General features: G+C 39.1%; 1 protein-coding gene across 35 annotated transcripts in view; it reads right to left on the minus strand.

The window, feature by feature from the left end:
* RBFOX2 (RNA binding fox-1 homolog 2) overlaps positions 1-23,358 on the minus strand; it is a 287,058-nt gene that overhangs the window by 53,354 nt on the left and 210,346 nt on the right. For all 35 annotated transcript variants that reach the window (XR_012482832.1, XM_074271555.1, XM_074271548.1 and 32 more), the window contains one exon: positions 17,495-17,719. Coding sequence is in view for 34 of the 35 variants with exons in the window: in XM_074271555.1 (XP_074127656.1) it covers positions 17,495-17,719 (225 nt within the window). In the remaining variant the exon portion in view is untranslated. The remainder of the gene's footprint in view (positions 1-17,494; positions 17,720-23,358) is intronic.

The raw sequence follows: 23,358 nt of genomic DNA on the forward strand, positions 1-23,358 counted from the left end.
AAGGAAATGTAACCTTACTTGTTATTCTTAGGGGGAGCCTGTATAGAATTAAATAAGACCATGGGAATCAAGTTTCATTTACCACTATACAAGCTCTCCTCTAACTCCCTCAAGTTACATCTAATTTGGAAAAGTTTCGTATTGACCAACAGCTGATTAAACAGAGCTTCCCACCCTCTGCTGAGCTACTAAGGGAAGCAAGCCCAAACTATGGCTAGCTATGCTGCATTGAACACTAAACCAGAATGCTTTAGGTCTATAACTGTCGACCCAAATTCACTGTCAGAACTTAGATTTTCTTCACATTAATTCTCAACAGGACAACAAACACAGGGAAAGTAATGTAAGATCGTAGCCACAAAATTTTGAAGCCTACCTTAAGGTTTGAATAAGCTAATGTATCAGAAATTATTTTGAAAAGGCCAAGTGAGCTTTTAAAGCAGCAGTAACAAAGAACTGCAAAGAAAGCTGGTGGGCATCCATCAAATGGGAAATGGCTAAATAGTGAGGCATGACAGTAATGGAATATGGGCTGAAAGACAGGACAAATAAAAAAGAATCCAGAGAAACATGGGAAGATACATGTGGCCCAACCAGAAAAACAAGAGACACAATGACTAAAAGAAAAAAGAAATGGAAAGAATAATAAAGTGAAACTCAGATTCTGAAATAGAACTCTGTGTGATTAATAACCAAGCTTGGCCCAGGAGAAAAACATGGATCTCTTCCTTCCTTTTATTGAAGAAATGGAGATATTGATTTGGGGATATTATATACACTATACAGATATGTTGGGGGGGACTTGGGAGAACTGTACCCCCACCCCGGTCCCCTTTTAGCTTCTGTTACAAGGGAAGAATTATTGGACTGTGGGAGGAGCATATTCAGGAATGACTATGATGATCATGTACAAACAAAGGTCTCGATACGAATAAAAACAAAAAGAAAAGGATCAAGGACAACACAGATGCAGAATAATATTAAAGATTCAAACACATTTATGTATAAATAAAATATTATCAAACACTGAATAAAGGTTCAATTATTCTTTTCCTCTAAAGGATTTGTTCAAATTGATTTTTTCTAAAGAAATTGCCTAGGATTATCAAAGAATTTCAATCAGAAATAAAATCAAAGAATTTAACATTTTAATATGAAAAAGGAAAGAAATAATTCAATTTTTAGAAGTTTAATTTAAATAGAACCTTTCTGGAACAAATCTACTAGGTAGAGTAAGGATCTGTATAAAGCAAGAATTTTTCATGTGTGGAACACTGGCTGAAGTTAATGATGAAACATTAATAACAATAAACATCTAAAGACATGCACAGAAAGCTGTCTTAAAAGTCTAGTAATCTACTTGGATGGTTACAGTGTTAACTTCATTTTCAACTGGCGGATGTCTATTTTTTTCCTTCCATGTCATTCTATCCACTACATCTGTTAGCATTTTAAGCATTTGTATCAGGTTTCTAAAATGACATATGGTTAAGTTGAAAAGCATGAGGGTAGATGGTACAGAACGCCTTTTTCAAAAAGAAAAAACTTCCTATGCTAACAAAATTGTTTTCTCTCTTTTTCTCAAGCTAAAAATCCCAGAAGAGATTTTTTCTTAAAATGTTATTTTCTTAAGAGCAGTAAGTTTCAGAATTGAAATATCATACTGAGAGAACATGATAGTTCTCTCAGTAAAACTTTTTCATCTAATTCCAGCAAAGGATGGATTTATAAAGCTCCTGATGTATGATAGTCCCCATTTCTGTGGTACAGTGGATGACCACTGGACCAAGAAGCAAAAGGCCTAGATTTGAGAGTTCTAGTTCAATTCTTTATTCATCGTATGACGTTGGGTAAGTCACTTTGTTGGCTTGACATTCCTCCTCTGTAACATGAGCTGCCTGGATCAGACAACTGGGCTTTATGATCCTGTTGAGCTCCTATGCTAGGATTCATGAATTAGGACATTCCAGAAACCAGAGGTTCAGCCCTACTTGTTTGTGATCACATACTCTCCTCCAAGGGCAGGTTTTATTTTTTATCTTTGAGCACAGGTGCTTCATAAATGCTTTCTTACTGAGTGACAGTAAGCTAGCTTTTCTATGAATATAAGTGTAAATAAGAATTTTATAAAAAACTAGTGAATATCAATGTTCATTCAAAGTTGTCTGAAAATATTGCTCATGGGTGACAAGGATATGACAAATATCATTTGACAAATGACAAATATGATTTGGCCTTTAGTAATTTACTGGGAAAGCAAACTTCTATCATTTCACATAGCTTACAAGTTCATACCAGGTACATGATGGAACAAAATAATACAAATATCCACTGAGATATACACAGAAGATCTACTCTATTTCTTTCCCTTTCCTTTTGTTTTAAATGCCTTTTTATAGATAGCTCCATTTCACTAAAATATTCTTAGAAACCTATTGAAGTATAAAGAATGGGAGTCAGAAACATTGAAGACGCCTTTTCTCTTGGTCAAGAACAAGCATTCAGGAAGTCTAGTTATTAGCAGGGTAGCCTTGGTCCAATGTTTTAGATTTTCTTGATTCTCCATTTCCTAATCTGTAACTGATGAAGTTGGCCTGGGAAAGGAACTCAGCGGGCATTAATCCAATCCCCTCATTTTACAGAGGAGGAAACAGGCCCAGCCAAGGAAGTGAGGTGCCCATGGACACATAGGTAAGTGATTAATTCTGCTGAACGTTTCCCTCTTACTTTCTATTCTTTGTTACAAGGGATGACTTGCTAGGTAAGAGAACAGGGATATATTTAGAAGGGAAAGTTATGCAAAATTAATTAATAATTAATAAGAATTTTCTAAAAGTTAAAAGGAAAATAAGCAGATGAAAGATGGTTCTCTCAGCAGAATGAGTCCTGTGCAGCAGTAGGTTAGGAGAGAATGGTGCACATCCAGTTTCTCCATTGCTAAGTTAGGGAACCAAAGAGAAATGAGGTCTTATATTCTAAGAGTATCTCAATCCTCTAAAAGACTTGAGATCTCTTCTATTACAAGAGCAGTGATTATACCTGTGATTTCATTGGTATAGAGAGCCACTGCATAAGGTCATTCTCACCACACTCTGGGCACTTAAGCAACACTGAGAGGTTGGCTGATTTACCCAAGGTCATATACCTCCTGGGGAGATGGGAGGGGAGGAGAGAGGAGTGCTGGAAATCAGGTTTTCATGGCTCCAAGGCCAATAAGATCCATTACTCCATAAACTTAGAACCAGAGTCCCTTTGCTGCGGTGCTAAAAATTCTGCTGCTGCTGCTGCTACTAATCTTTAGGGAATGATGGAAAATGTGAAAGATGACCCAGGACTGGAAATAATCAAATGTCCTAAATTTTAAAAGGGGAAAAAGGTTGAATTACATAAACTAGAGATAAATGGGCATATCAGTCACCTCAAACACCTACAATAGTTAAATTAATATTTTGTTGGTAGCTAGGGAAGTAATAATTACAAGATGCAGATTCACCAAAAACAAAGTTATGAAACAAAGTCTACAAGGTAGATCAAGTGAATACTTTGACACAGTGATCTGAATTTGATTTGACAAAATCTCTTAATGTATGTACAAAATAGAGAAAGGTATGGTAAAAAAGATGTGGGTAGGTGGATTCATGCTCAACTGAATCCGCAGGGTATTGTTGTCATTAATGAATTTATGTTGTTTTGAAGAAAGATCTCTAACAACTTGCTACAGTTTTCTGTGTCTAGCCTTATATTATTCGACTTTTTTATTGATGAGATGGATGAAGAAATAGATGGAAAATTCAAAAAGTTTTCTTAGCTAGTTGGAATGATAGGGGGCTGCAAAAGGGGCACTCGCTTGTGCTTTAGTTGAGCATTGTGCCAGAATAAGAGATTCTGAACCATTTTTGCTTCATGGATTCCTCAATAAATCTTGTTAAATCAATGGACCCTTCTCATTCCAATATGAACAAGAAAAGATAGGCTTGATTTTATATTAAATATATTGGAAACATTTCATACTCTCTAGGGAGAGTATGAAAACATTATATTAGCTACATATATCTTTATGGCCATAAGTTAGCCTGATAGTTTTGTATTTTTAATGTTTATCTTCATGTCCAAAATAAATAGCATAAAGGATATTAAGGTTACTAAGGTAAGGTTACTAAGATTATATATTTTGAACTGGAAAGGACCATAAAGGGTTACTAAGGTTAGGTTACTAAAATCATAAATTCTGAACTGGAAAGGACCTCATCCAGTCTAATCCCCTTATTTCACGGGTAAGGAAAAAAGATATCTAGAAAGATTTCCTTTCCTGTAACTCTCCTTTTAACGCTATATAGTCAGGATGTAGATCTCATGATTCAACCCATACTGTTCTCTCCAAAGTGATTTGTTGATCCGTTAATTGCCAAATCCAAAGGCCCTTTGTCAATGCTCAATCTTCTGCACATTACTAAAGCCTTGGACATTGTTGAACACCCTTTTTTCATCGATACTCTCTTCATTCTAGGTTTTCAAGACAGCGTTCTTTCCTGGTTCTCCTCCTATCTCTCTCTCTGGTTGCTGATTTGTCATCCAAGTCATACTCTCTATCCAATGTCCCAGAGCATTCCATTAAGGGGGCCCTCTTTTCTACTCCCTTTATGCTATTTCACCTGTAGATCTTATCAATTCTCACAGATGCAATTACCAACTCTATGCTAGTAAAACTCCAATCTACTTATCCAGGCCTAACTTCTCTACTGACCTCCAGTCTTGCACCTCCAACAGTCCACTGGACATCTCAAATGAGAAGTCCCCTATGCCTGAAATCTTATTTACAAATTCCTCCTCTACCTTTCCCCCTCCTTCCAAACTTCCATATTTTCATTAAGGCAGCCAGCATCCTTCTAGTTCCTCAAAGCTTCCAACTGCTCACTATCTCTTACATTCCATATCCAACCAATTTCCAACGCCTACTGATTTCACCTATGCAATCTCTCAAATACACACCCTTTTCTCTACTGACACTGACCCCACCATGGTCCAGGCCCTCATCATCTCCTCTCTGCTTGGGCTCTCGGAGTAGCTTCTGGTGGGTCTGCCTGCCTCAAGCTGCTCCTCTCTGGAGCCCTCCCTCCACTCAACTGTCGAAGTGATCTTCCTGAAGTGCAGGTTTCATCTCTTCTCTAGGGCCATCTCTACTCATTATAATATGATATTTACTTCTGTTGTTGGTTCCTATTTTGGTTGTCATTATATGGTTTTTTATATATTCTGGTTCTGCAGGTTTTGTTTGTACTAGTTTATTTAAGTCTTCCTGTGTTTCTCTGAGTTCTTCAAAAATTCTTTTTTTCTCTTATGGTGTGGTAATATCCCAGTTCATCTGTCTGCCAAAATTCCTTGATCAATATCTATCTATCTATGTTTCCAGGTCTTTGCTACTATACAACTTGATTTATAACTCCCTGCAGCAGGTGCCCAACCCTACCTCTCTTTTATTCCCAGGTCACCTGATTCATTAGAACCTAAATCCATGATGGCTGGCAAGCTAGGGTTCTGCAAAGAGGTATAACGCCAAATATTAGGGGCAACCCTAATAGGCAGCTACACTTTTATTTATATACTGTAGCTCCGAAATCCACACTTGTGTTTCAGAGATAACAAATCAGCCAGGTGATTCCATTAATGCAATTAAAACATTTCCCAAATAGAAGGAAAGACAAGATTGTAGCATAACACCCCACTCACAATTCTGAGGTACTCACTTCCATCAATAATGTCTATCAGGGTATAGTACTGTTAGTAAGGCATGTGAGTAGAGATCATACCTCTACTTAGACTCGCTTTCCTGTGGCTGAGCCCCTTTTGTGAAAGATCTCACTTCTAGATTACAATTATTAACACAATCCTTAAATTCCCCACCAACTGTCCTGTTTGGTTATGACTCCACCATCATATCTCTGAACAAAGCACCTACATCTCCTCTCCCCCCGCCCTTTTTAACTTCTTCTTGAGTGCTATCTTCTCCCATTAGATTGTAAGCTCCTTGAAGGCAGGAACTGTCTTGTTCTTACTTATATGCCCAGTGCTTACACAGTGGGAGCTCAATAAATGTATTATATTCATGTTGACTACGTTCAGATCATGTCCAACAACCTCAAATAGTTCTGTGGTTCAAAGTTCTTCTGCTAGTTCTACGTAAATCAGATTAAATGTTTTGTCTCTGCAGATTACTTTCTTAGTGTTTTTTTCCCCAATAATAAATTATTGAAGCCATGAAAGTAGACGGAACCTGAAGAACATTGAGAAAGGGCAGAAGCCTGCTTCTAAACAAGACATTACTAATTTGTCTTTGTTTCTGTCTCTTTTAATCAGCAAGTTTGTCAAACTGAAGAATGAGAGCTGGACTACATCCCACCTCAAAATCTATGGTTTCTTTTTGACAACCTTCAAATCTAACTCCCTCCATTTCTGTACAACTTATTTGCCACCTCAAATTCAACATATCTAAAAGTGAAATAATTATATTTTCCCCTAACTCTTACCCACCTATTAAGATGTCTTTAAGATGGGTAGTAAGGAAACAAATAACTGGCCAGTTGGATTCCCATGAAAGGCCTTTTGGGAAACAACAGCAGAGGGCAAGTACTGTTTCCATAAGGGAGTGAGCAGGAATCTAATAATTGCAGATCAAATGTACCTGAATAAGTAGCATCAGTTATTAGGAGAAAAGGCAAAAAAATTGATTATTTTAAAAGTCTTAAGTGTCCTCTGTGCATAAATAAAATAATTCAATCAATTCAGCCAAGAGTTAGCAGGCATGACAAGAAACTAAAGATTTTAGTTTTATCACAAAGGAAAACATCTTAGTGATTTGCTTTTTTTTTCTACCAGTTAGTTGAATTAACTACTACTAAAAGTGCACAAAATACAGGCTGATTTATAATTTGAAGATAAGATAAAAGGAACAGAACAACATTTTTTTTCATCCTTTTGTTTACCAGAGAGAATAAATCTTGAAAGAATACATGCCTTAATGAAGAAAACAAAGAAAAAATAATTCCAAATGAATCTATGCCTAATGTTACAAAGAAATTAGAAAGTAAAAATGTGGCCCAGAGGAGGCGAGGAAGAAAGACCTCTTTACCTAAACAGGAGGCATGTAACTTTCCCAAAGATGCTTCTGGGGCAGGGTAGGGACCCTCCTAAGATTTGCCACACCCGAGGACCACTTCTGAAGACATGACAGCACAAACAATGCTGTAAAAAGGAACCTAGAAAATACTGCTAGAGATTATGAAGTATTAGAAAACTGATAATCTGAGGGATAAATGTCCCCTATTCTAACTGCTAATTAAAGGCAAGGGCCTTTAAAAGGGAAATGAAGAACTGGTTTAAAAGGTTATCATTTAAGAAAGCAATTTAACTTGGACATGTGCATGTGTTACAGGCTCTTTGTCAAGCATTTATGACATCAAATAGGGGCCTATAAAAAATACTTGAGGAGGGGCAGCTAGGTGGCACAATAGACAGAGCATCACCCCTGAAGTCAGGAGGATCTGAGTTCAAATGTGACCTCAGACACTTAACACTTCCTAACTATGTGACTCTGGGCAAGTCACTTAACCCCAATTGCCTCAGCATAAAAACAAAACAAAACAAAAAAACCAACTTGAGGAGCTGATCAAGAGAGCTTTAAGCTGTACATGGCTGACGAGAGAGGAAGAATCAACTACAAAACTAAATTATTAATTTAAAAGACCTCAAATATTTACTTGAACAGAAAAAGAAGACTGTTCATGAAACTGCAGATTTCTATCATGTACAATTTTTTAAGTTCAATTTGACATTTTCGAAGCTATCCAGCTTCTCTGTGCTTCTGTTTTCTACATTTTTTTCAAAAAAAAAAAAAAAAGATGCCTTTATGCCTTATTCTTTTTTTCCTTTCTTTCCCTATTCTTATTCACCTCACACTTCCCACTCATTCCTACTAGAAAAAAGAAAAGAAAAATGAAATCCTTGAAGCAAATAGGCATTAAGCAAAAGAAATTCCCACACTGGCTGTGTCTTAGTCTAGAACTTAAAATCTATTAATAATCTATTCCTTGTGCGTCTCAAGAAAAGTAGCATGCTTCACCATCAGTCCTCTGGTATCATAGCTTGTTAATAATTGATTGGAGTTCTCAAATCTTTTCAAAATTATTTTTCTTTGAATTACAGTTATTATATAAATTGTGCTCCTGACTATTTCACCCAATGTCAAATCAAATCAATTTTCCCAATATTCTCTAGAGCCTTCTGTTTTGTCATTTCTGATGGCTCAATAATATCCTACTTTGCTAGCTATTCCCCAGTATCCTCTTAGTTCCTAATTTGTTGTTCAAAAAGAGCTAATATAACTGCTTTTCTACTGGCTTGTCCTTTTCCTCTCTGGGATGCAGATTTCAGTGGTATGGTGCAATCAAAGGGGATGACTTAGTGACTTTGAAGGTGTGACCCTAAACAGTTTTCAAGAACAGCTATACCAGTTTACATCTCCACCAACGCTACATTGACCTGTGTCTGTTTTTCCACTGACCTCCAACAACTATCATTCTGTTTTTTGGTTGTCTTCATTAATCTGAAGGGTATGAGATGGAGCCTCAGAATTCTCAGTTCTGCTAGGTAAGATAGTACAAAACACAAGAAGGACTTCAGTGAAGACTCACTAATTAGTCAGAAATAATATCCAGAGAGAAATAGGAATAATGCACATACATCCTACCTTCATAAACAAAAGTGTACTGAAAAGTATGTAAAGAAAATTTACATTTTACAGTTTTTTTTTTAACAGTTTAATAAGATTGACTACAAAGGCATAACATATTTAGTGGCACGTAAATTTGTTACTAAAACATGGGCAATGGAAGCATGTGACAATTTAAGGCAACAGAGTAGGTAAACGGAGTAGTCAAACAGCACTGAAAATTAAGGAGCTATATTCCCAGCAGGAAAACCAGAAATAGAAGGCAGGAAGCATGGGAGAGGGTGGAGAACAGAAGCAATGTTCTGGTGGAAGAATATTGTAGACTACCAAACCCGAACAAAGACTGGTGCCAAGTTCTAGAAATTGGCTCAGAGGTAGGATATTACAGAGACCGCGTGTAGGTGGGCGGTTGGTGGCCCTTCAACAATACAGATATCTGCAGTAGTTCTTGGCTCTGCTAAAATCACAGAGAATGATAAATGGTTTACCTCCTCTAAGACTAATTTTACTCTTTAAGGCAAAGGAAGTAACAAAGACCTGGTTCCATTTTTTAAAATTAGAATCTTCCACCTCCCCCCCACAAAAAAACCCCAAAACTCCTGTCTCCCTCCATCTCCTATTTTGAGAAATTAAGACAAAAACACAGCACTGTTATAAACATACATAATTAAGGAAAATTCCCACATTTACCATGTCATTCATAGACATAGATACGTATATATGTATGTCTCCATCTACCCTGAGGTCATCACCCATCAGCAGGTGGAGAGGATGTTTCATCATGAGTGGCTGTCCCTGCTTACCTTGTTTGCCTATTACGACATCCTTCCGGATGCCCCCCTGGTGTCCTGGCCTAAAGCCGTGCTCTTGATCTGTCCTTTATGCCCAGTGACCCTCTGCTCAGGAAGCTTCGATGGCTCTCTGCTGCCTTCTGCTGCCTAGTTCTAGCCTCTAGGTGCAGGCTGATTTCACCCTAGGACACTTTCTCTGCTACCCCCCAAAGACGCCTCTAGGGTACCGTATTCAGTTCAGGGCACTGTTTCAGGAAGACCATTAACAAGCTGAAGAATGTCCAAAGCAGTGATGGGTCCTGACTGGTAGCTCCTCATAGGAGCACTGATGGAAGGACTTGAGGGGGATTAGGGAGGAATCTCTTTTCAAATACCTAAAGGGCTTTCATGAAAACAGATCAGACTCGCCTTGCCTGGCCAAAACCTACTGGAAATAATGCATGGAAGTTGCCGAGAGAGGTTTCATCTTCACATATAAAAAGGAAAACTTCCTAATGAAAAGAACCATTCCAAAGAGAAAGAACTGTATGAGGATCGTGAAGGCGTGGGCTAAATAACTGCTTCATGAAGGCTGCTGGAGAAGCGGTGTCTGCTTAGGTGTGGGTTGGATTAGATGACCTCTGATGTGCCCTCCAACTTGGATCCTATGATTCCATGGTAACAGCATTTATTCAAAAGATAATTATTTATTAAATGCTTATATACAATGAGTCATGCAAAACCCTAAGGGAGCTGCAAAGATGATTAAGACAGTATTTTGCCTCGAAGAACTTACACCACACCAAGGGAGATGATCTGTACAAAAATAAATATAATACCAAGCACAATGGAATAAATCCATAAAAGAAGTGTCCCTAGGAGAGTGTGGAGGGAGATTGCTCCATCTCTCCTTGCTCAAGAAGTAGGTGACCTTGTAGTTGCACCATGTGTGAAGAATAGGAAAGGATTTCAATAAGGGGAATAAAATAATTCACACGGATCTATTTTCTTGACACCCACAGGATGGGAAGAGAAACAAAACCGGGGGCGGGGGGAACAGACCATCCAACATTAATGCATCCAGCAGAGACAAAGTAATACAACTCAGTTGCTATTGCTTCCTTTTTAACAAAAAAATTGAAAGAGAATGGTTTTCCCACATGGTTAAAAAGCCTTGAAGGAGATCACTTGAAGACTCTAATGCTCTAAATGAGCTTAAGTCATCTGGCCAGAAAAAAAAGTACATCCCAGGCTCCTAAAAGGATCTGCAAGTATGATTGCTGAGTCACAGAGGGCAGCCTTAAGAATCCATGATTAAGAATTGTTAATAATCATGGCAAGTTTCCACCGGGTTCAAGATGAGCTTTTAACTCATATTGCAGCTGGTAAAATTGGGTCTGAAATCAGGAAAACCTGAGTTCAAATTTGACCCTAGACACCTACTACTTGTGTAACTTTCAGCAAGGCACTGAAGATATATTAATTCAATTAATTCCTGTAAATTGGGGATAACAACATCTTTTCCTTGATGAATTGATGTGTTGATCAAATGAGCTCTTTGTAAAAAGTACTTAGCACTCTACCAGCACATAGGAGGCACTATATAACGGTTTGATCTCCTCCTCTTGCTTAGAACTAGGCCTCCACAATATCACCTGGCCACTTCGGTGCCACATTGCCAGCCCTCTAGCTGTGGTGTTCTTTGCCTTCCCCCCAGTGGAACCTTGAATTCTACTCCTGGGACCTTAACCTCTTCTAGGAAGATTATTTCGTCTTGCCTGAAATGAGGCTTCCATGACATTTCTCAGCTACTGTCATATCAAATTGCTGTACATGTCCATCCTAGAAAAAAATTCTAAAATGGAAGATTAAGCTTGTAGTTGGTGGGCACCTTAGTCCAAGAATCAATGGAAGAATTGACTATATTTCCCTTTCTACTCATTATATCCACTGGTTCCTCCACCACCCCTCATAAGAAAACAATACAGATGTGCTCACTGCGTTCATTAGACATTCAAATGATTGCACTTCATTTGGTCCCCACTTCAGTTAGGTTATCTTCTTATGCTCCTCTGAACCAAGCCAAAGGCTTTTTGAATCCTTCTCTCCTTAAGACTTCCCCGTCTCTACCTCCCTCAAAAGCTGGAAAACTGAACATGTTCATATACAGAAGGAATGAAGTTAGTGAAAGGACTGGTTATTCAAGAAGGAAGGAAAGCACTTAAGGTTTTGGAGAAAGAGAAAGACTAATGTGATGTGAAGGAATTAGGTTTTGTAAAAAATTAAAACAAAAAAAAAAAAAAGATACTTCCTCTTCTCTCTCTCTCTCTCTCTCTCTCTCTCTCTCTCTCTCTCTCTCTCTCTCTCCTCCCTCTCTCTCTCTCTCTCTCTCTCTCTCTCTCTCTCCTCCCTCTCTCTCTCTCTCTCCCTCTCTCTCTCTCTCTCTCTCTCTCTCTCTCTCTCTCTCTCTCACACACACACACACACACACACACACACACACACACACACACACACACACACACACACACACACAAGGAAAGGCTCTGCTGAGTAATTTGCTGAGAATGAGAGGATAGGTGAGATCAGGAGCTTGTAGGGCACAGAGAATGGTGGTAAGGATGGCCCAGCACATATTGCTGAGGGGGTTTGGTATAATCGAGTGTACCCAAGGATAGAAAATAAGATTAGTTGCAGCTAAGGGTAGGGAGAACTGGTACAAAGATTAGGGATTAATTTTTTGTGTCCTGGGTGCCTTTAGCAACCTAGTGAATCTTACAGACCTCTTGTCAGAAGAATACATTTACACACTTGAAACACATAGGATTACAAAGGAAACCAATTATTTAAAAAAAAAAAAAAAAAAAAAAAAGGTTCCTATATTCCAGACTCAAAACTCCTGATCCAGAGGGGGTGCCCAAAGTACACACATGTCACTTTTTAAGACAGAATATTTGTATCAGAGTACAAAGGACATGGCCTTGGTCACTTCTACTTCTGGGAGAAGAACAAGAGCAAGAATGGCTAGCACTTCTATGGCACTTTGCAGCTTGGCCTGTGTTTTCTCATTAGAAACCCACCACAACTCTGTAAAGTAAGTGCTCTTATTAATATTATCTTACAGATGAGGAAACTGAGGCCAAGGAAGGTGAGGTAAGTTATCAGGGTCACCTGAAAGAGAAGAGTCTGAGGCAGGATTCCTAACTGAGCCTAGAGCTCTAGGAGGAGAGGGTTCAAAGGGAGACCTGGACCCAGGCCCAAGAAGCTGAGGTAGAAGCAGCAAAGAGCCTGCTCCTCTCCCCCCGCCCGGTGTAAGCTTTGTCACTCTTGTTTCTGGGGTCTCTTCTCTGCGGAGACTCTCAACACTGGGATGGCCAAAGAGCTTACAAAGCTTGGCTGTGGATCCCTAAGGGGGGTTCCCTGGGAGGTAGAGAACTCATGCGCAATTTCCGGAAGTAATGGGTTAATGTGAATATGTGCACGCGGACGTGTATTAGTGAGCATCCCTGGCATCTCAGAAACCTCCCCATGAAGCTGCATCATCACAAGCATCTGACATGATTTGGGGCAGCAGGGGGCAACAGGGGGGAACCCTGGTCTAATTTTTGCCCCTTGCACCTCTTAGCTCTATGAACATAGGTGGGATGACATCACCTCTGGGAGTAGGGGGAAGAGGGAGGCTACGGTACCTCACCAAATGACTGTACTAGGAACATGACCTGCTTTATAACCTCTAAAATAGTATACCAATGAAAGCTGATTTCTGGGAAAAGAGAAGGTCCCGAGGAAGCCTTTCACCCAATGCTTGATCTGTACCACCTGAAGGCCTGGTGCTCGGGGATGCACAAACCCCCTATAGGGTCTCAGAACCAGCCACCAAGCAAGGAAGGGTTCTTCCGCAGCTCGCTGTCTGCGCAGGAAGAGCTTCCTCCTGGGGTGCCAAAATAAACTCCTGCAGTGCTGCTTAGAATGAACCACTCGATTCTGGCCTTCCCCTCATGGAAAATGAATCGAGCAGGCAGGACTTTATGCTGCAGGAAAAGGCAGATGTGAGAGAAAAGAACCACCCAACCTCATGCAGGGACTTTCATTGAGGACACAGCTGTGGCTCGGCAGTGTCAGCAGTGACAGGACTGACCAAAAATACTGCATTAGCAGAGCTCTGTGGATTTCCTAAAACACTTCACGTACAAGGTGTCTCAGTTACCCTGATCCCAACCATCCTGAGAGGTGGCTTGCCCGATTTGGTGAAGGAACATGAAGGAAGTAAAGGCAACCGACCGCTCAAAGGGATGTGAAGGAATGGCAACAAAGATGCACAGGAACAGGAAGGATTGCCTGGCACATGCCCATGGAGGACCAGCCAGTGTTGGAATAAAGAATGCACATGGGACAGTGGCTTTTAGAGCATTCTCTACCTTTGCCGCGAGGCACTCTGCAGCCCCCAAAGATCCACAAAACAGCTTTTTGAACCCCAAGAATCTTCTCAGTGCAATGTGGGCAAGCTGAAATGCCATCTGCTATAGCACACCGCCCACTGCCCATTTTATGAGGTTGGGATAGTTTTAATGACTTAAAAGCCTTAAGATTCTGTTCAGGGGAAGTGCTAAGGATGAAAGGGCTGTCACAGCTGACCCAGTCTAGAGCCCCTGGAAGCCCCTCATACTACCTACATCATGAGGAAATGTACTTCCTACCCTGCCACACTGCGGAACAGGGAAGGACGGCCAAAAGGAGCAGAAAAAACTTCTAAAGGAGTACTGTGTTTATGCCTCAATGTTAACTGATTCACATTCAATGAGTATTTATTTTTCCCTACCTGGAAATGACTGTTATTATAACACCTAGGGCTTTCACGTCTCGCTTCCATTGCCTGACATAAGCCTGGCCATTTCCCCATGGAAGCTCTCGTCCTCATGGCTGCTTCTCAGAATCTGTACTATCTTTCCAAATGGTGGCTTCGGTATTATCTTGTTGTGAAACTCTGCTGCTGTGTTCCTGGTGTTTAATGATCTGTACCTCCTCAGATTTCCTTCAGTTTTTTTCTTCTTGCACACATTCAATCCCTTCTTTCCCTCCTGACAAAAGCTTCTTGAAGATAGGATTTGCTTGTTTCTTTGTCTTAAAGTCCCCGATATAAGCACAGTACACACACAAGTGCTTTAAAATGTCATTGAATTGAACTATTAAGCGCTTGTTCTATAAAAACTGCTAGAAAAACAGAGAAAAAAAATCCTGTCCCTGTCGTCAAGGAGCCAATATTCTACCAGAACAACAAATAAAATGGATCTGAAATCTCAAATCCATCCAGCTAACACTTGGAATGCTCAAACTGCTTTCCAATCCTAGGCAAATTCCATAACATGAATGCAGTCTCTCCAGATTTCACAAAGCAGACAGAGTCCAAAGAGGAAGCATTATCTGCTGCTATGTTTTTTAAAGTCTTGTCTAACAAGGTATAAACTCTTTCTATAAAATATAAGTATTTTATTTCATTATTATTTACTATTAATATTATCTTATATTTACTTAAGTATAATTTGTCTAAAGGAGAAATGAAAAGTCTCTGCTCTCCTCTTATTTGGAGACAGATAAGGAAGTTTAATATTCTTTGAATGATTTTAGACATTATTGATCACAAGAATTATTTATCTGCATTTTGTATCTATAATATGAGAGACTGAAAACTTAACTGGTTTACTCGAATCAGTAATTTGATAAACAAAACGCAAGTCTCCTAACTCTGATTTCAATTCCCAGACAGACAACATGTTGATGGGGAGTCTAATATCATAATAGCTAATATGAAGAAAATACTTTTATGTATTTAAAAGCACTTTATGTACGTGAGCTTACAAGATCCTCACAACAACCTTCTACATAAGGTAGGGACTTAAGGCATTATTTCACAGATAAAGGAACTGAGATTCCTCTCCTTAAGTGACTTGTCCAATGTCAGAAAGCTGATGGACGTCAGAGGCGGAGCCGATCCCAGGCTTTCTTGATTCCAAGTCCATCACTTTAGTCTCTCTCTGATGAAAAAAAGTCTTCACCTCAAGCGTCTCAATGACTCCCTTTCACAGTTTCTGTGGGTTCCCAATAACACCCAACTTTCAAATTAGAGCAGCTATGCAACCTTTCTAAGGTCTCATCACATGGGCTCCCATTTTCTCCTGAGTTATTCCCATAACCATCAAAACCCCAGGGTCCAAGTACATACATTCCTATTCTTATTCAAGTGGCTTCTTTAAAGAGCTGCAAATGCTTGACTTAGCAGAGCTTTTTGACAGAGCTCAAGGAGATGTCTCCTAATATAGGTGATGATCAGAAGGCTTGGCAGAGGTGTCTGTCAAGGGTCAGAGCTTATATTATTCACTATTATCAGAAACATACATAATGGGTTGATATCTTAGCCACAATGCAATACTATGAATAAGAAAAGCATAGGAAAGAAATAAAGAAATGGGGGGGAAAAGCTGTGGGTAAATTCATGAAGGGATGAACAATCTAAGAGAGCCTCAGAATTTATTTTAGATTCTTATCATTTTTTTCTGCTGAAATGGAAATAAGGATTAGCTTGTGGTTAATGACCACTGGGCAGTTTTGGACCCCAACTCCTAAAGATATTCTGATGATTCTAGAGTTACAATAAAAATTTACCAACAGATTTGTCTTCTTTATAAAAAGATATGGCTTCCAGATTTGTTAACGTTTAGAAAGCCAAACATGCTAGACGGGGAGGATGTGCCTCTTTGAGGGTAGGGATTGTTTTTTGGGGGGTGGGAAGGAGATGGTTTTTGTCACTCCAGTTTTCCTAACATAGTGCCTGGCATGTAGGAGACTCTTAATAAATCAATCTTCTTTGAAGATGTATGGAAAACAGAGGATGAGAAAAGTCTGGAGGGAGGTCAGAGATTCATCTCCTTTGTAAGTTGAAATATTATTAGCCAAAGGAAAAAGGCCCAATATTAAGCATTTTTATGTTAAAAAAAATTCCTATTATGTCCAACATCAAGTAAAAAGAAAATTGAAAGTATGAGCTGATCAAATTCATCCCCATGCAACAAAAGCTTCCACTGTAGGTTCTTTATTAGGAGTCTAAATCTTAACAAGTAGCTTAAGAGGTGGATAAAAGCTTTCACTGGGATAATCTGTTAGTGGGCAATCCATGCTACGGAGAAGGTTTTCAATGAGAATTAAGTCTATGGCAGCTACATAAGATGTCTTCATCTCTTGTACTATACTACAGAAGAACAAACTTTTAAGTATAAGAACAGACTGTCATATACTTTTTTAAAAGTATAATGATACATAGCTTGCTACTACTAACCTTACTTGAGTCAAACAACATTCAGAAATGCTCGATCCATCCAGGATTACTTATACTTTCTGTTTAAAGTTATAAATGCAGATACTATCAATAGTTTTTGTAAGAAAAATAGGTTATGACGACCCCCAAATTGAACTCCTATGACTCTAAATTCTGTTTATTTCTAAGACTAAAGTCCTAATCAGAAGTGGCTCGTTAAATGGGCAGAAATGGGAGGATGGACATGAGTTCACATTCCAGTTCTCTTTTACCAACTGGCTGATTTAGAACCAAGTCACTTAAGTTGCTCTGTGCCTCAGTTTCCTCATCTGGAGCTTGCATAACTAGCACAAAGTTTTGAGAAAAGCACTTTGTAAAACTCAAAGCTTCTAGAAATGAGATGTCAGCCATGTCCAGGGTCATATTCACTGTGGAAACAGTATGTTTATTTCCTTAGAGCTACGTAAAGAATACTTTGGTATTTTCCTGAAACATAAGTCTGGAACAAATATAGGAAGAAGGTAAATGACCTGGGGTGCTTTGTGAAGACAATCTAACCAGCTATTCATGCATATGTCCAGAAGAATGAGAAATGTGTAAGGTTCCAGGGTTACATGTGATAGCAATGAAGTGAACTGCACACGATGATTCACCCCACGCCATTCATTCTCTGCCTTCTAAGTCACATACCGTCAGAGCTCCATTCTGCGTGCTGGCTGTGTTAGTACTCTGCTCTCCATGCGTTTGTGTACCTCCGTAAAGCGTCAGGTTATGCTCACTGGTCTGGCCTGCGTAGTCCTGAGTGTGTGGCACCCCATACTCTGTGGGAATTCCATTTTGTGGAGGTGGTGGAAACGGGATGGTGGTAAATGGCTGAACCATGGCGTCAGGAGTGGCTGTTGGCTCCTGGTTACCCTAGAAGAGAAAGAGAGAGAAGGGAAAAGTGATTTAAAATGGTATAAAAGAGCAAAGTCCTGATTTGCTAAGTTCTACAGTGAGCTCCAGAGCCCTCAAACATGCTCTGATAAATTAGACCAATCAAAATACTACAAAATTCTATTACTCTAGTAGAACAGAACATTTTTAGGTTTCACATATGTTTTTGCCAATGTTGTACTAGAAAGACTTGGAACCAAGTTAAGATTAATAAATGCCTGAAGGCCAAATAATTACACCCTCTAAAGAAACCCTTTCTCCCCAAATATTTCAGTGATGTCAAGCTGGAGAAGCATTACTGAATTGAAATGAAGTATGAGAACACATTTCCCTAATTTTTTCTGAGCACACTTTATAGTGGCTTTTTTCAAAGGAAGCCAAAAGGACACGAATCTGCTAATAAATATTTATTAAGGACCTACTATGTGCCAGGTACCCTGTTAAGCACTGAAGATACAAATATGGGAGGGGAAAAGTAGAGAAAGAACGATAATCCCTGCCCCCTAGGAACTTCCAATCTAAGTGAGGGAAGATGATCTATGAGGAGAAGCAGAAAAAGGGGCGGTGTGGAGGAGTCTGGCAGAGAAGACCCAGAGCGTAGCAGTGCAGCCAGTGAGTGATGAGACTAAGCTGTTCGGAGCTGCCCATGGCTCCCCTCTTCAGGCAGAGGGACAGATGATAGTGGGAGTTGACTTTACTTCTTAGTTAATGCCAGCATTCTGTCCTTGCAGTTCACAAATACTGAATGGAGAATGTTCTTAGGTGCCTATCAGTTTCACTCTGCAACTTATCCTAATGAATGCTAGAATACGCCGGGTTAAAAACCAAAAGAGTGTACAGGAATCCAGCAGGAGGACACAAGCAAGCAGGTTCTTTCTGCTGGGCAGTCACTCTATCCTAAATGAAGAAGAATCCCCAAGAAGGGAAGGTGTGGCTGTGGAGGACAACCACAAACACAAAGCAGGCAAAGAAGGCAAAGAGCAAGTACGGTTACCATAGCAATCATAGCATAAGACAGCCCCGCCTTTATCAGATGGGTTATTTTATTTTTGGATGAAATCCAATCAGGAAAAGTTTGTTGTCTTCCTCTCTTCCCATTAATGTCTACTTGTCTACATGCTCATTCATGTTCATCTCACTCCTCTCTTCAATTCAATTCTCCGGCATTTAGGGATTTTTTTCCCCCTTTCCGTAGAGTATAACTTCAGGTTCTTAGAGATCATCAAGTCCAATTCATCCATTTTACAGATGAGAAAAGAGAGACCCAAAGGGATCAAATTACTTATTTAAGGTCATACAGGGAATACATGGAAGAGCTGAGACTTGAACTCAAGACTTTTAGCTCCTAATTCAAATCTGGTATTCAAGTAATATGAGAGACTGAAATATGGTAAGAATTTTGGAGCAAAAAGGGAAAACAAAACTCAACAAAAAATTGCCATGAGGACCTCATGCCTTTTAGGAACAGAGTTCAAGAAAGGAAAACACATCTAGCTTTAAAAATTTCAAGATGGTGACTTAACTGAAGTTTTATATTAGATTACTTCAAAACTCAAAAAGAAATCAGAGTCTTTCTTCTAAAATTAAGTTGTAGAATAAATGACAGGAATGTTGAGAGTAAATATCCCTTAATAGCAGACACTTGAGAGTATTACTGAAATACTATCACTATCACAGGACAGATAGTGCTCATCCATAGCCAGCTGTGTGCCTTTGAGGATGTCACTTTTTCCTCAGCCACCACTTCTCTCACTACAAAAATGAGGAGGTGGAACTGAATCTCTAAAGTCCCTTCCAATTCTAGACTTGTAAAACCCTAAAAGAGAAGCTTTTCCTAATCCCCAATGCAAAGCTCTACAGAGCTCATTTCTCAACATATGAGTTCTGGACAATTTCTTTTTATATATAAAATGGACAGAGCTGCCTAGATGTAGGAATGATGAAGAATTTCAAAATACTTTTTCTTCCATCATCCCCACTCGAACCTTTTGCTCTTGCTCACTCGGCTGACTGTCTTCAGGTCGGGGTTTTGAGTCTGGTAGAACCCACTTACCCAAACTCCCCTTTTCACAGTCGTGCGTCTCTTCATCAAACTACTCTCCAAAAAAGGCAAAGCTGTGTTTTGCTTAAGGCTCAAGTCTTTGTGATTTCTGCATAGTTTTTAAGACATTTTCTTTCTGTCTCTAGATGGTAGAGAAGGTCAAAGACTTTTAAAATATTAGCAAATCTTCTTGTTCTCCTTCTAAATTGAGGAGTTATGGGAAATAATGCATCGAGACCCTGAGTATATATCACTTGGTTTTCTCCCAATCATGAGCATTAATTTCTTTCAGACAAGACACTAATTATCCTCTTCTCTCTCAGTCCTAATTATCCTTCTCTCTCAACCCATGGCATCCCACCGAGAGCACTAGGACAATGGATTTGGAGCAGGACTCTCTAAACAGCATCATTGGCTTTCAACACTAACTTGATGCTCATTAAACTGATACCCCCCCAAACAAAAAGCTTCACAGAAGGGGAATGAACTCCCTGGGATCTTGGGGGAGGGAGGAGGCTTCTATCCTATTACAGCCTTTCTGCAAATATGTATCTTGTGCTTCCAAAAATTTCAGTGGAAAATAATCATAAAGAGCCAGAGTAAATAGCAAAGAACACTGTACCTCCATACTAATGCTAGATTTAATCCTATTCTTTCTCCTCCCCATGCCACTCAAGCAATAAAGTAGAGATGAGAGTAGAGGTGATTCTGAGAGAATAAAACTGGAGCCCTTAATGACCTACAGTTCTCCCATTACAATCCTCATAATTTGCCACTGCTAACATCATATTATGGAGTGACTTTAATCTTCAAAGCATTTTACAAGAAAATTAATTCTCATTATCCCACCCTGTGAAGGAGATAAATATTATCTTCACTTTATACAAGGGTAAAGTTTTGGTAGAGAGATCAGCAATAACTCTCTATAGCTTCTGGCACATATCTGCTATCACTGAAGTTTCTCTCTTTTCAAAGCCCCACTAGTCCTATCATACTCTTATTCTCCAGAACGGCCCAAACCGAGGAGTTTTAAACAAATTCCCAAGATTCATTAACCGGGGTTTATCACAGAATAACTCCGACTGCACAAAAATGATGGTCAAAACTCTTGAGAGCCCTGGGGAAAAGAAGCCAAACATTCCTCTCTTTTGTCCAGGAGCCTGTGGCCCCTGCTTGTACACCAGATACATGACTAGGTGAATCCGATACTGGCAAAATGATGGGCTGAGAGACACTGACCCACACTTTGAATCCCCTACTCCTCAGTCTCCTCATCTGTAAAACAAAGGACCTGATGACCTCCGTAAGGTCCCTTCCAGTTCCAGATTTATGGTTTTATGAATTTGCAGCTCAATTGACACAAGACTCGTAACCTGGAAGGGCTTCTGTCCCACATAGGAAATGTCCACAGCAAGTGATCTAGGTGTTCTGGCAGAGCTTCTCTATTTCACATGAATGCAAGGACATTTTGTCATCAAAGACTGAGCAACTCACAGGCAATAGTAGATAATTGGCATGGACAGGAATCTTTCCTTCTACGAATTCCTGCAGAGGACTGGCCCAAGAGTCACCCTGCCTCATGACCTCGGTGACCTTGGGTAGTTCCCATGATTGAACTGCAAGGTCCTTGTTAGGTCTGGTTCCCCAGAGCTGACCATTTATCGGGATCTCAAAGCAGCTTCCCTCTCATTCATCCTTCATTCAACAAATGGCCACAGCTCCCAAAGGAACCAGGGACCTGGTTTTTCATGTCCACTCCGACCCTACAGTCCTCAAACTTTAAGCTTTAGGTTGCTTTGTAGTATCTTTATTTCTGCCTAAAAGTAATGTAATAGCAGCAAAAAATGGTAATCAAGGAAGTGGATATCTTCGACAAAGAGAAGATCTAATTCAGTTCCAATTGATCAATGATGGCCAGAATCAACTACACCCAGAGAAGGAACACCAGGAAATGAGTGTAAACTGTTTGCATTTTTGTTTTTCTTCCCAGGTTATTTTTATCTTCCGAATCCAATCCAATCTAATTTGCAACAACAACAACAACAACAACAACAACAACAACAACAACAACAACAATTCGGATATACTATAACACATTTAACATGTATGGGACTATCTGCCATCTAGAGGAGGGGGTGGAGGGAAGGAAGGGAAAATTGGGAACAGAAGTGAGTGCAAGGGATAATGTAAAAAATTACCCATGCATATGTACTGTCAAAAAAAAAAAAAAGTTGTAATCACAAAATAAAAAATAAAATAAAAAAACATGGTAATCAAACTAAATTACATAGAGAGAAAAGTAACTATTTTGATTGTTTTATATAAACAAGTTTATCGACATCCATAAAATTTCACTCACTGAATATAAATCAAGTCTGGCATCTACAACTAACAGAAAATCGAGAGTCCATTCTCAGATCTAGCTTTAAGTCTCTTATGTAACCTTAAAAAAAAAAAATCTCTATCAAACTGGATTTTCTTTACCTGTACTCCTGATAGTACAGCATTAGGTTTTCCAAGCACATTTTAAATTTTAATTTTAATCAACCTTAAAAATGCCCAAAGACAAAGATGAGAAGAACAAAAATAACCTCAGTGAAGTTTTCTTAAGAGACTTGAAAACATTTAACTGAGAAAAAGAAATAATCAGTAAAATTCAATTCCATTGACCTTCTACAGGCAACATAAAACAAATAACATTCTATCCACCTCTTCAATCCCATCTATGAATTGCTCCCAACTACCCTCAGGGTTTCAATTAAAATGGGGAAAAGTTATTACTTCTGAACATATAATCCTGGCTGAGAAGAGGCTTGGGTGGCAACCTTCCCACCCAATATTGTTTCAGATTACCCCTTTCTAATGATAATATCCTTTAACTCCTGCTGGTTTGGGAGTTACTTCAGGTTTTGTTCACTGGCCTTTCTTAACAGGGAGTTGGGGTAGGGGAAGTAATTAGTGTTGATATGCATAAAAATCTGTCATGTGGCACTCATTTTCTTCAGAAAACTCATTTTCCGTAAACCAGCATTTAAAATCATTTCATTCATTTAAAAACAAAGCTGACCTGATTCAAAAAAAAAAAATCCTCTCATTTTTAGGACATAAAAACATGCATAAATGTACAATCTGTTTATACAAGGTACAATCCACATTTCTGTATCTTTACTTTACTGAGAGCATCTCTCTCAACAAGGACTTTAGATGGGGTCATGGTCAAAGCTGAAAGACAAGTCACAAACCTAAGATTTGAAATCATTTTGCAGGTGGTTAGGTCACTAATAACTCCAATTAAATTCCTTTCTCAGATTACCCAAACATACTTTCCTTAGGTGAAGATACATGCTTAGTGAAATGATATTATTAAACAGTCAGACTGTAGGAATGTTTTTTTCGGTTTTAATAAAAAAGCTTTGTACTAAAAAAAGAAATTTATAGAATTACAGGCTTTTAAAAGGTGTCTTTAATTGATCTATAGTCTAGGAACAATTTAAAAGTGGAGTGTTCACAAAATAAATTTAATACACTGTTGTTGCAAATTAAATTGTAGAATGTTGCATTCTAATGTATAGACCAC

Source organism: Sminthopsis crassicaudata, chromosome 5 (assembly GCF_048593235.1).
Source record: "Sminthopsis crassicaudata isolate SCR6 chromosome 5, ASM4859323v1, whole genome shotgun sequence".
Classification (NCBI taxonomy): Eukaryota; Metazoa; Chordata; class Mammalia; order Dasyuromorphia; family Dasyuridae; genus Sminthopsis; species Sminthopsis crassicaudata.